Genomic DNA, 14,085 nt, shown 5'->3' with positions numbered 1-14,085 from the left:
TGCCAATCCATTGCAGGGCACACACATACACACTACATGCAATTCTGAGTACACACAGATGGGAATCAATCCCTGGTTAAGAATCGAACATGGACATTGGAGGTGCAAGGCGACAGTTTTCAGCCACCCCTTAAATGATACTATGATCATCAATTTATCATCAATTGATTATCAATGGCATATTTAGTGTATTCATTTAAGGTATTCAAAAGTTTAGTGTGCAATATGGTACGGTTTGAGGACTCTATGCAATATGCAATATGGTACTTACTGTTTTATTTACTGTATTCATTTAAAGTACTCTAAAGTTTAATGTCGAATATGATACTTACTGTTACTGGACTCTTTTTATTTCATTCTTTTTTTTGTAGTTATCTATTACTTTTCCTTTCTACCCGATAACAACTGTGAGCAACTGTTACCAAGAATAAGCAATTTTCCTCTGGGATTAATAAAATTCTTTGAATCTTTGAATTTTGAATTTTGAATCTTGAATCAATTTGATTGATTATAAGACCTATATTAGCTTTTTTTTATATCAATGGCTTTATTAAAGGGCTATCTCAAAAAATGTATAGAAGTTGTCTGTAATTTTTTTCTATTAAGGCAGTGAATTAATCACTTGAACTGTAGTGTGACATTTATATGGCCCAAATACAGAGACAAAAAGTTACATTATTTCTGTAAATATAATTCAAATTAAATTATTAATTCAATCTGTAAATATTGGTATCCTTAATGTACAAATTTACTTTATTTAATTGATGCTTTAAAAATATTTATTAAGTTTACATTTTTACTTTTCTTTCACAAATTGTACAAGATTACCCCATAATTACACACAAAATTAACAATTTATTTTATGTCACATTTTTATCTTTCTTTAAAGGAAGAGGGTATTATGTGTGTGTGACAGAATAAACAGCCTATAGTAATCTGATGTTCTTTGTAGTGATTGTCATATCAAATTAATATTTGATATGACAAAAACATTAATAGGTATATAAACCAAATAATTGGTGGCTTGGTCAGCACTATTGCTTCAGACCTCCAATGCTGGTGCTTTGTATCTTGAATCTTGTCTGTGTGTGTGAAGTTTACATGTTCTCCCCGTGCTTGGTGGTTTTGCTCCAGGTGGGTTTTCCCCACAGCCAAATGTGACGACATGAACCATCGACTGACTGGAGTTTCCAAATTGCCCAATGTGCATGACTGGGTGTGTGTATTTGCTTGTGCCCAGTGATTGGTTGCCATACCAATAAACAACATAGGCGGTAAATGAAAAGAAGGAGGAAAAGAGATAATGAAAGGAATAAAATAAAAATAATTTTCATAAATTTTATAACGCTCACAGTTCACACAGGCATATTTATAAGCTGTTTTAGATGCACTTTTCCACAGTCCATTTAAATACATTTAAATATATTTAAATAAACATGCAATGTACAATTGTATTTTAAAAACAATGTCTGGATAAACAGTCATGGGGAAAAAGTAAATCTAATTAAATGCTCTGTTTTTATTTATCAAGGACAACAACGTAAATAGCAATGGGGCGTGTACAAGATTAGTTATACAAAAAGACGTGAGAATCTCTATGAATTCTTCAAGGAGTAAACATCCATTTCTTGCTAAATATATATATATATATATATATATTATATATATATATATATATATATATAATATATATATATATCAAAATTCTCATAAAATCCATTGAACACATTTAGGTAACTCATAGCACCCCTTATGTTAAACATGAGATCCACTCTTCTACATGTTCCACTGATCTACAGTATTGAGTTTTGTTGTACAAAAACATTTTTAAATACAAAGTTCTTAAAGATCATGAAAAACACTAAACAATACAATGTGCATATATACACCAGTTAGAGTCCACTTATGCATCAATCAACCACATATGCATCACTGGTTCTCTAAGGTTAAAACATTACAGTAACAGTGGACAAAACCAAACAATCTGAAAGTATTGGCTTCCCACACAAAGTGTGTGCATCTCATGGTCTTGGACATGACTCACTTGTTTGTCTTTTAAGTTATTTTGCTGCTTAATTTATTTTCAAAAATATTACTGTAAATGCATTATGGCTCCCAGATGCAGCAAAATCATCCAAGTGATGAGTGTGAGTAGGATGAAATAGAGTTGAGATGTATCAGTTTGAAGGTAAAAGGATTCATAGAAACAAACTTGATCACAGTCCTTTTACACTACAGAAGCTTATTTGGTTTTGTTAAGTATATAATATGGTGTATTTGTGTAATATATAACATATAAATCCCATAATGTCCTATTTTTTTGGGTGTTTTTTGGTAATTGCATTTGGGTGATATTAAATAGCAGGGATTGATTTGCGGTCATACTGTGTGGGAGTAGGTTAAAAGTTCAGTATAACAGGAGAGGTGTTTAAGTTAATATGGAGTCCACATTCATTATTTGAGGCTCAGGTACAAAACTCTCTGTGGGAATTTCAGTCCTGAACTATAAAGCGACTGCAGTCGCAAGTCAGAGAACATCTGTCCGCATTAGTCCAGTCTAAGCCCATCTTAATGGTCAAGTGGAAACGTCCCCAGACCCCAGTCACCACACACATCCCAAGCAGCCCACAAGGGACTATTGTAAACAGTGAGCCAGAAGCCTCCATGTATTATGCTTAAAAACGTGCTAAAAAGTCTGTCCAGTAATGTTTTGTTATAAACAACCTTGTGTGTCTGAGATTTTGTAAAAATGAGTAAAAGTCTGAAAATGCAATTTTATCACGTTTTTGCTGTTAAACTTTTCATAGTCAGAGATCAGAGTAGCACTCCTGATTGCCGTCAGCTGTATACGTAGTATACAGTATGTCACAGAATTTCAACAATGTTTCATGCAGTCCTTTATGTATGGTCTCAAGGATAAATACTTCTTATGTGAGGTCCTTGAGGTGTAATTTAGAGTTTTGCAAACATGTAAAACAGATCATATGTGAATATCTTTGCTATGAATTTGTGGTACTCAATATATGGATATCTAACCATCTATTATGTTTTTAATTATTAAAGTCTAAATGCTAATTTAATTTCACTTCAGTTTAATTTCACTTGTTTAGAAACACCTGTCAACTGTTTCAATACTGTATCACTTTAGAAAAAGTGTGGTTTTAAAAGAAAAGGGTAACATTTTGTTGTTAAACACATCCAAAATCGAATATTAGGAAATGAAAGCTGTCATTATGAACCATCATGTCATATTAAGCTTCAGATTTAAAAAATGAATTTGATTTCACAGACGCGACTGTTTAAGAGTGTTTTTTTTTATGTAATAGCGACATCAGGTGGTTAAACAAGGAACTTCACTCTTGCTTCCCCTACCTGGAACCGAAACAACTCGCAGATGAGCATAAACAGAAGTGTTTGGATATCTGCAAAAAAAAAAATAATAATTGACCCGATGCTCTCAGGAAAGTAAAAGTAAAGACAACATTATTAGAAAAAATCAACAGTGCTCGTTACTTATTGAGGAGCAAATACATACATTTCAGATTAAAATCCGAGGACTATTATCCAAGGGCGTTGTAATCTTACAGGATAAAGATAGAAAGACAGACAGATATACAGACAGGGAGCCCAAAAATGTCAGTAAACAGTATATATATATATATATATATATATATATATAAATTTATGTCATAATTCAGAATGAATTACAAACAAATGATTTTATGTTCCCATCGTGACAAACATGTGCTACTTTGTTTTATTTAGCGCTACATCCTCCGAGACACTAGAGGGCGGAGGAGCGCCTGAGTGGCAGTAACCCTACTTTCTTTTCCCCACAGATTGAGTTCTCCTGATTTCCCGTTGTTGTGTCAGTTTGTCTGCAGGTTCGTGCTGAAGGTGTGTGCAGGTGAGCTCAGTGTACAGGAATCTGTGCAAAACATTTGGATAATTATATCTTTTGTTTGACGTGTGTGTGTGGCGTATATGCTGGACTTTTTCCGCATTATATGTGACATTGAACTCAACACAGCCTATATAATTGTGCTTATTTCAGTCTTTCATCATGAAAACATCAAAGGAAGCAGTTCAAAAAGCCGCGAGAGAGTTTCTTTATTTCGTTAATCGTGGAGTCTCGCCGTATCATGGTAAGCATAGCAACATTACAGCAGAAAGCTAAACGTTTCCTAGGTACTATAGCTAGCTGCCTCTTTGTATTTGTATTACATCAAGGTTACGTCCATGTATGATTGAAAATAATGCCTGCTAATGAACTGACACATTGACAAAGCTTATGGATAAATTCATATCCACGTTGTTTTCTCTTTCTGTTAGTAAGATTATCCAGTGATCATATCTCTTATGTTCTTTATGATTATCTCATAATCACAGGTTGCTCTTTGCACTTTTTGCACCTTGTTCCTTATGAACCCATCTAAGTGATTAAGTGCAAAGTCTCACTTTGTGTAAGGTCGATCGTAATGTGCTCTTTCTCTATTCTTTCTCTTCCAGTGGTTGAAGAATGCAAGACTCGTCTCTTAAAAGCTGGCTATAAAGAGCTAAAGGAATCCGAACACTGGGATATCAAACCAGCAAACCTGGTGTGTGCAGTAGTGTGTGTGTGTGTGTGTGTGTGTGTGTGTAATCCTTATTGAGAGCCACAATAAGTAAGTCAGAGGAGATAAAGTGATAAGGAAACACTCTTTAAAATGTAATAACACCTAATCATCCGGATGACGTTTGATACATGGATAGTATTATACCTTAATAACTTACAGTTGTAAAAATCCAGGTTGTCTCATAAGTCTGTACATTGTAAAAAGATTTAAATATTTGTACTGGGACCTTATTTACATTTCACCAAAAAACTTTAATCACAACTCAGATCAGCACACCAGACTAAGACTGTCATGTCATTAACAGTGAGATTAAAAAAAAAGATCATGCTTTTTTTTTTTTTGCATATTTTTCATACTTAAATGATTAAGATCATCAAACAAATTTTTATATTACACTGGAATTACATAAATTACATAGTAATAAATTATTATTATCATTATTATTATCATTATTATTATTGCTACTCCAATTGAGATAACCTTAAGTAGGCCGTTTATGCTGGAAAACCAACCAGTATAAGGTTTAGGGGCAATTACTTTTTATATCCTCCTGAGACCCGAAAGAAAATAAGTTTTTATATAACATAAGTCTGTGAGATGTCAGGAACATGTCTCACAGATATTTTTTTTCAAAACTCATTTATTATTAGTTATAACATGTCCCTTGTAATGGACACTGGGTCTTGCTTTGTCTAAAGAAGTAGAATAAATTTTAATTATATTTAGTAATATATAATATAGTTATATTATTATAATATAATAAGTAATAAAGTTGGAAGCAAAAAGCGGGCCCTAGCACTCTGCGCCATCACCACCCAGGCAAAACTATGATGTCACTCAATGTGATGTCACTGAACATGATGTCACTCAATATGATGTTCCACAAAAGGTTCTTAACCACTTTTTGGTGTATGTTTAAGGCATCAAGACCAGATTGAAATATCAAAAATTTGCATCCTCAATGTCGTTAGATCACATAGGCCCGGATCGGTGTCGATTGCATAATTTACTAGGAAGCGTGTATTGAATTCCTTTGGGTGTGTTTTGGCAGACAAAATAACTGACTTCCTTTTGAGTTTAGCCCCATGACATGCAGTGTGAAATTTGTTTAGCTCAATGAGCTGTCATTCATGCAGGTGTGTATGAGCTATGCAGCAAAATCTTGTGTGAGGTTCCCGAGCCACGACCAGGGCCCAGACTTTCTGCCATCCTAATGGCAGCAGATTTTAATATTCAAAGGTTTTGAGCATGTTGATGCCCCCAATAAGCCCAAAATGGTGAAAGAAATAATTCCTAGAAAAACCATAGGGCTCTTTACACACTATGATGACATAGTGCTGATGTCATAGTGCTTGGGCCCTAATAAGATACATATGTATACAAAAAGTCTGGTCTTTTGCCAGTTTCCCAGAGACCTGGTGGTTTGATCTGTACTGGATCCAACTGTTTGTGGCAGCCAGATCAAAGCAACATAGGACAGTCCATTTCCTTGTGCAGCTTGACATTGGATGGAGGTTGATCATGTGGTCCACTCTAGACTTACAGATCTAAAAAAGATGAAGACTCCTTTAAGCGATCCGGCACTTTAATAGAGGTGAAATACTGGTGTAGGTATAGGAGTGATCCTCCTGGTAGGGACCCTAACATGCAAACAACAGCATTTCTTCCAATCCCCACCTGCTTGAAATGTGTTGTGACTCCTGTAGACTTAATTAAGCACCAAACCACTGGCACTGGCAAACACAAAGGCCCTGAGACCTGTGAGATTTGGTTTCCCAAAATCGCATTGGCAGTAATGGTCTTTCTGTAATGACATTGTCTTTCCTGCCCAAAACATATGAAGTTTAGTGAATTTGAGGGCAATGGTTGAAAATGGGATAAAGCAAGTCCCACTGTCCCTTACAAAGGACATGGAGTAAAATGTGTATTTTGAAAGGCTTAAAATTAACATCCCCTTATAAAATTGTAATATAATATCTTTACAAATAAAAAAACAATATCATAAGAAAAAATAAGTACCTGCTGTATTTAAAAGGAGGATATTAAACCATGCAGGTTTGGACAGCTTTTTACATTAATAAGTGAGGTCATCATTTAAAAACTGCATTTTGTATTTAATCTGGTGTATTATTAAAATCAGTTTAATCTGAATCATTTAAATGTCATAAATACACTATGCTGAAAAAAATAACAGGAAGGGGCAAATACTTTTTTATGGCATTTAATGGTATGTTTTTATTTAATTAGTTCCAGTTATTTTTTTTATGTAAATTACTTTAATTTAGAAATATTTTATGGGGATTTTAAACTCAATTTTACGGCCCATACTTTGGGAAACTCTTCAGTGGGGATCCAGTTTTATTTTGTATGGAAATCTTTGGGACAAGTTAGACTGTACTAAGTGTTTCTTACAGGATGTCTAGTATAAGCGTATTGTTAAGAAGAGTCTTAGGACAGTAATGATTTCAGCAGCAGTTCTTCGGTTGGAATCTATAGAATCTAAGTAAGATTATCCACTGAAGCGAGGGTAAGGCTTGGGAAGCAGCAGGTTTAAGTATTTCATGTGCAAGTTTTAGGATTCCATGTTATTTACAACCGCTGAAAATAAGCCACAAGTGGAAGTGGAAAAAAGCTCCAAATAGAAGTAGTATTGGGATAAATCAGCCTTTATTATAGGATAAGGATAGAATCTTCTGTCATTTAGGCAAGCATCACATCAAATGTTCACCCTTCAGGAAATCACTTTTCAGAAGAATATGTCTCCTTTTGTAGGAGAATATGCAATAAATGTAGAAATGAGTAATTTGTCATGTTGTTATTTAAAGCAATGATTTTCTTGCTCCACAGTACTTTGTTACCCGGAACTACTCCACCATCATCGCCTTTGCTGTGGGCGGCCTGTACAAACCAGGCAACGGCTTCTCCATTATTGGAGCCCACACGGATAGCCCCTGTCTGAGAGTAAGACAACTGATTTTTGAGAAATCTGCCAAAACTGTCTAGAAACACTATTTACACAATTAACTGCCTAATCACACAAACCAAACAAGCAGAAATGAAAAGTGCCTCGCTCTGGTGTCAAGCACAAGATGATGTTTTGAATATTATTCATGTGTTTGTTATAAGTGGATGAATAAATTAACGAACCACAAAAAAAGAAGTATGTATGTGAAGTTAAGTATGTAAATATTGTGTTTCTATGCATGCATCTGGGTTTTTAGGTGAAGCCACGCTCCAGGAAGACTAAGTCAGGCTGCCTGCAGGTTGGTGTAGAGTGCTACGGTGGGGGAATCTGGAACACATGGTTCGACAGGGATCTGACCGTTGCTGGCCGTGTCATGGTTCGGGTATGGCATCTTGGTATACATACAGATTATATTTCTCGCCATGCCTGTGTTAGAAAAACATGCATTTGATTTTTGTCTTTGTGAGGATAGGATGGGGATAAGTTAGTGCATCGTCTCGTGCATGTCCACCGGCCCATCTTGAGGATCCCCCATCTGGCCATTCACCTGCAGAGAGATGTCAATGATTCGTTTGGCCCTAACAAGGAGAACCATCTGTGAGTGTGCAGGACGATTGGACACTATAGGGAGGAGGGAGAAATATGATAAATTACAAAACAATACAATATTTTTTTGTTTGTTTGTTTTGTGTGTTTTTCAGTGTACCTTTCCTGGCCACTGCTGTTCAGGAGGAGCTAGAGACCGGTGCTCCTGCTGCTGCTTCTAGTGATGCCTGCAATGCAGCATCTACAGTAAGATAACAGTCTTCCATATTTCTGTTTCTTCTCTCTCAGGCTTGGAACAAGTATTAGTTTGGGTTCATATAATTCATTTAGTACTGCAAAAGTCTTGAGCCTCCCTTCATTTCTTAAAATGTCTCTCATTTTTTGTCCAGTCTCTCTGTTTTTTAAGCCACACGTTTATAAAAAATTGAGGCATGAACCAGTGAGAAATGGGTGCAGAAGATCAGACAAGTAATTAGTATATTTATGATGCTGAATGCTGAGTAGTTGGAACAGATGAAAGGGGAAATGAGGTTGCTGCTGAGGATGTTACATAACCAATCAATTTTAAAATTCTTTCGGCCCTTTGCAGCCTGTCACAGGAAAATATTTGTTGCCATTTCTTTAATGTAATTTACAGAATTGTATTTAATTTAATTTAATATGAAAAAATTAGGGGTGGCTTGTGAATTGCTCTTTTACTCCTGTGAACTCATACTTTTTTACACAATATTTTACTGTAGTTACTTAATGTTTTATTTTCATTACAGAACAGTAGTATTTAAAAGTAAACTTGGAGACTCTATCCATAGGGTTGTAGTCAAGACTGCCATTGTGAAGTTTAAGACAAGTCCAAGACCAAACAAATTAGGACTAAGTCTTTTTAGAAAATAAAAAAACAAAGCCGACTCAAAATTGAGAAACGCTTCAATCACATGACCAGGCCGTCTTTCTGTAAATGCTAAACACTGGAGTAATCGATTTAATCCCCAGTCATTCATACAGTTCTTGTACTGTTTGTGACATAAACTAAGTGCCCCGTTTAGTCAGAATCACTTATGGGATTCAAGCTTGGGAGATGGGAAAATGCTTCCACAACACTGTGTGCTTATATTTTGCGCAGAGGTGCAGCTTGTGGGTATTGCATCGCTCAGTCCACTAAAACACAAAGAGCTGCTCTCATGCAGTCGATTCTAATGGCCCGACCAAGTCTTTGCCAATTCTTTCGAGAGGGCTCTTAATTAATGGTAATGGATGCAGTGGTGTGTTTGAGAGCTGGCCAGTTCACCAGCTGACGTACCACACACCACTTGCAAACATCACTAATGGCTGGCCAATAAAAATGGGCCATTAGAGGGTTTAATGTCTTGTCCTATGCGAAATGCCACAGCATCACAATATAATGAACCTAATGGAAAAACATTTCCCAGCAGCCCTTTAGGACCAACATCTGGTTGACTGCCCCAAAGGTAATCCCCAAAGAAAATCTCTACCAAAAGTTGAAGGGTGTCCTCCTTACCCTGAATGTCCCCAGTCTACCCAATGTTGTGCATTCCCTGCTCTGGGTGTGTCTGAGATCCAAACCATTGTCTGGGGATCTTTATCAAGTGTCACTGGCAGACTGGCCTAGGTTTCATATCCACATTCCCAGCACCAAAATAACCCACCTGCTGGTACAATACAGACATGGCAAGGGGCCAGATGAAGCCAGAAAAAAAGGGGAAGTAAAAGGCAAAACAGGGGAGTAAGGAGACGGTTTTCAGGAATGGGTAAGAGAAAGAGGGATAGGAGTATTGGGAGTGTGAGAGCTTGACATTTTGATATGGGCTTTGCATGTAATGCGTAGATATCATGAAAAACTTTATAGAAATTGACATATGAATCCTTTTTTTCTGGCAGACCTTGAATGGACCTTTTGGATTGTTTTTATTGTGAATTTCTTTGTGTTCTTCAGGCAGAGAAACACCACCCCGCTCTGGTCCGGCTGCTCTGTAATGAGTTAAAGGTTAACTCTGATGTGCTGCTGGATTTTGAGCTGTGTCTGGCAGACACACAGCCAGCGGTGAGTCCTCTAGGGAAAATCTGACGAGGTGTTTTGCTTTTCATAGCAAATTAGAGGGCATCAGTGTCATATTTAAGCCCACAGCAGCAGCTAAGCACCTGTCAGGACACTCCAGGGCAGATAAACTTGACTGTGGGATAAGGGGATCATGTACAACTGTATCTGATCATGTCTCTCTGGATTTATCAGTGTAATAGACTCATGTCTGGCTTGAATCCATCTGTGCTGTAGTTGGACTGAACAGTTACAGTTTTAAAACTGTATTTGACTGCTGTGCTGATACGACACAAAATAGATTAGTGTTAAAATTTTAATTTGGATCTTAACTATTGTCAATTCGCCCATGAGCGAAAATATGAAACCATACTAAATATTACTACACTACAAGCACATACTTGTACAGATTTTAATAGGCACAATGTCTAAATGCATGATGTCTACAGCTGTGTAAAGAAACTATGTTTGATATCGTAATATCTTATCTACAGTATATATAATTGTTTAATATCTTATCTTTTTTTTAAAATGGACATTTTCTTGTTTAATTTTCTAAAATTGTGTGTAGAGCCAGCTTTACTCAGGTATGGGTATAGCATTTTCCTCCCAGTGTTCCACTGCTCTGTGATGCAGAATGAGCAGCGAATATAAAGAATACATTTTTTTTGGCTCCATGTGTCTCAGGGAAGAACATGTTAGTTTTTAACCTTTCTGGGGTCATATGACAGGAGAGCTTGCTTGTAGGAGGTAATCAGCAAGTGACCAAATTAGGGAGAATTTTTAACTTTCCTCTAAATGTTTCTAACCAAAGATTGTTCGGATTTACAGCATACACTAGAAAGAAATCAATTCTTTATGGCAGGGGTGTCCAATCTTATGCGTAGTGAGATGGTATGGGTTCAAGTTTCCATTCTGATAAAGCCAGTGCCACATCTGGCATTGGCTTTTCATTCCACATGTTCAATCACCTGATCTTGGCTTTCAGTAGAATAATGAATAACCTACACCCACTCATGACCAGTGATGGTGGTGTTCTTGTTTCCATAAAAGTTACAAATTGTCCATTTTAAGCCATTTGTTAACAGCAAATAAAGGAACCAAATTCTTTGGGATGCAAAAAATAGAGCCCTGGTAGCCCCTGCATTTCAGCCCTGCTATTTGAATTCATTAAAAAAAAAAAAAAAATCTTCATATTAAATTGTAATTGGATTTTACTTTTTGTATTCTCAGATAATATGCGCTAAAACATTTAAAATCACATTCCATGTCTAAGTAAGGTAAGATGTGCTGAACCTAATTAATATGAAAATAAGAGAAATAAAATGATTGTGCGTTGCACCTTACAGGCACTAGGAGGTGTGTATGAAGAGTTTATTTTTTCTCCTCGTCTGGACAACCTTCACAGTTGCTTCTGTGCTCTGACTGTAAGTTTTAGCACAATTTTATTACCTCCGTCATGTTGTGAAGGTGCACGCAGAATCCCGCAAATGATGCTTTTATTATCCATTTTAGGCTCTGATAGACTCCAGCACTGCTGCCTCTCTCTCAGGAGACCCAAATATCCGTATGGTCACTCTGTATGACAACGAAGAGGTGAGTCAGATATTTGATTTATTCACTCTAATAAAATATATCAGTAATACATCACATGTAGCTTTGTGGTTGAATTGCTTACCTGAAAAATTACAGGCTTAAAGTAACTCTGCTTCTCCAGCACTTTTAAACTTTATAACCCTTAGTAAACACAATTTAATACAGTATTTAGCAGGATGGGTTAAACGTAAGCATCCTTTAATGAAGGATTTGACCTTTGTCCTGTAGGTGGGGTCAGAGAGTGCCCAGGGCGCCATGTCAAACCTGACTGAGCTCATCCTGCGTCGCCTGGCAACCAGCCAAGAAAATCTGACTGCCTTTCAAGAGGCCATGCCTCTGTCCTTCATGATCAGTGCTGACATGGCTCATGCTCTGCACCCAAACTACCAGTCAGTTATTTTGTTGCTCATTGCATTTTAAAGCCTTGTACAATTACAGCTGTGTGGAGAACTGTTTCAAATCTGTAATACATGAGATTTAAGCATAAAAGCAACCTAACACTATCAACATACAGTAATGGTGTCAGACCACACAAACTAATAGCCTTAAACTGCCTACAGGGGCGTTCATATTTCAGTGCCTATGGTTCCTGTAAAAGTCTTACAGTCTCATGTGGTTGAAGATATTGATTTGTTTTGTTTTCCCCATTTTCATTGTTCAAGAGATAAGCATGAAGAGAATCACAGGCCAGCTTTCCATCAGGTATTGTAACCTTTCATACACACCCATACAGTCACTCGCTTCTTATGTGTACACTCAGTGTTTGCTAAATGTCTGGGTGTTTTGGTTTAGGGTCCAGTCATAAAGTTTAACAGCAACCAGCGTTATGCCACCACTGCTGTAACTGCCTCCATCATACGAGAAGTTGCATCTAAGATGAATGTGCCTCTTCAGGTATATTTGTACTCCATATTGATGTTTTTTGTATTATCGTTATGAGATATTTGCTCATTTTAATGCAGGTACACTAACTATTTAGCTCAGCTCCAGGGAAACCAGCCAGGTCAGGATACCACTACAGGCATTGACTTGTATGTTATTTCCCAGGATGTTATGGTGCGGAATGACAGTCCTTGTGGAACAACCATTGGGCCCATCTTGTCTGCGCGGCTTGGAATTCCAGTGCTGGATATTGGTGCTCCGCAGCTGGCGATGCACTCCATCAGAGAGATGTGCTGCACCTCTGGGGTTCTCCAGACCAAGACTCTATTCAAGGTCTTTCCAATTGTCCAAATATCTCATCAGATTCCTTCTAATTAGCTGCTCAATCTTAATGAACAATTCTTTTTTGAGATAGTATTTCATCCCAGAACATCCTGCCTCCTTTATCATTAACCAATTATGTTTTTTGTTCTGTGAGCTTTTTAGTTATTAGAATCAGATTAATGATAATACAAATTTTTCATTCTTTCAGTTTTAACAGTGTAGCATCTCAAAGTAAAGTAAACTGTCTCTCCCAGGAATACAAGGACGAGGCTCATCTCAGCATCGGTGCTGTAGTTTCTGGAGTCTGTATAAGAATTTGCAACTAATTCTCCTGTGTTTGCTTTGCCTGCAGGGCTTCTTCGAGCACTTCCCTTCCGTGAGAAAAATGGTTGTGGTGGACTAGAGTGTGCTGCTGTGGTACAGCAAAAACTATACGGGTGGCCAGATGAAAGAAAATCAGAATCTCTTCATCTCTGTGTAATGATGTACTTTGGGTAATTAACCATTTTGGAATTTGGAATCTACTCCATCTTGGTCTACTCCAATGTAAAAGCCTTTTTGGTTGATAGAACTTTTTTATAAGAATGCAATCGTGTATTTACTTCAAGCACAGCAGTTACATGGACTAGAATGAGCACTGTTTGACTCTCTGGTCTATCTACCTGGTTCCTAAATCTTTGCCTGTTTTCCATTTTAAGCAGAATGAAATTGTAAAAGATAATAAAATAATATTGAATTTTATGTCTGTTCTTTGTCTTTGCATTAGACTGGAATTTTTGCATCTGCATTCTCTGTCCTACAGTTTTTTTTGTCCCAGCACATCTGATTGCAAATGGCTTGATTGGAGCAGGTGTATCACATGCAAAGAAAAACACAAAACTTAAGGGTAGTGTCTCTCCAAGACTTAAGTAAAATGCTTTAACAAATGTGGGGCATCATGGATCAGACATTAGTCCATCACAAACCCCTTAAATCGGTTTGAAAGTCAACACCGAGTGAACTACTTGTCATGCTCCTTACACCATCCCTAAATGATTTTGCAGTGCTGAAGAGTGCTTTTGCTACTGAAAGAGACCACTGCCTTCAGGAGGGAGTACATGGTC

General features: G+C 36.9%; 1 protein-coding gene across 2 annotated transcripts; it reads left to right on the top strand.

Moving 5' to 3' along the window:
* The first annotated feature begins 3,803 nt into the window (after window positions 1-3,803).
* Window positions 3,804-13,723, top strand: dnpep (aspartyl aminopeptidase). 2 transcript variants are annotated; one of them, XM_053497685.1, is made up of 15 exons: window positions 3,804-3,907; window positions 4,055-4,145; window positions 4,510-4,598; window positions 7,464-7,577; window positions 7,838-7,963; window positions 8,054-8,178; window positions 8,283-8,373; window positions 10,079-10,186; window positions 11,530-11,607; window positions 11,696-11,776; window positions 12,005-12,165; window positions 12,439-12,478; window positions 12,569-12,670; window positions 12,824-12,991; window positions 13,335-13,723. In XM_053497685.1, exons 2-15 carry the CDS (start codon window positions 4,064-4,066, stop codon window positions 13,383-13,385), a joined length of 1,416 nt encoding a protein of 471 aa, XP_053353660.1. In that variant the 5' UTR covers window positions 3,804-3,907; window positions 4,055-4,063; the 3' UTR covers window positions 13,386-13,723. The 2 variants fall into 2 exon arrangements, with proteins under 2 accessions (XP_053353660.1, XP_053353661.1); XM_053497686.1 differs by having other exon boundaries at window positions 3,834-3,897.
* Window positions 13,724-14,085: the final 362 nt, after the last annotated feature.

The sequence above is a fragment of the Clarias gariepinus genome, chromosome 6 (assembly GCF_024256425.1).
Source record: "Clarias gariepinus isolate MV-2021 ecotype Netherlands chromosome 6, CGAR_prim_01v2, whole genome shotgun sequence".
Lineage (NCBI taxonomy): Eukaryota > Metazoa > Chordata > Actinopteri > Siluriformes > Clariidae > Clarias > Clarias gariepinus.
Note: the sequence above shows the minus strand (reverse complement) of the source record. Positions and strands in the feature narration are given on the sequence as shown.

What these genes read in the sequence shown, in the direction of transcription:
- dnpep (XM_053497685.1), top strand. Translation starts at nt 4,064, where the DNA reads ATGAAAACATCAAAGGAAGCAGTTCAAAAAGCCGCGAGAGAGTTTCTT. An exon ending in ATATCAAACCAGCAAACCTG is followed by an intron (nt 4,599 to 7,463) that starts GTGTGTGCAGTA and finishes CTTGCTCCACAG; the next exon opens with TACTTTGTTACCCGGAACTA. An exon ending in AGACCAAGACTCTATTCAAG is followed by an intron (nt 12,992 to 13,334) that starts GTCTTTCCAATT and finishes CTTTGCCTGCAG; the next exon opens with GGCTTCTTCGAGCACTTCCC.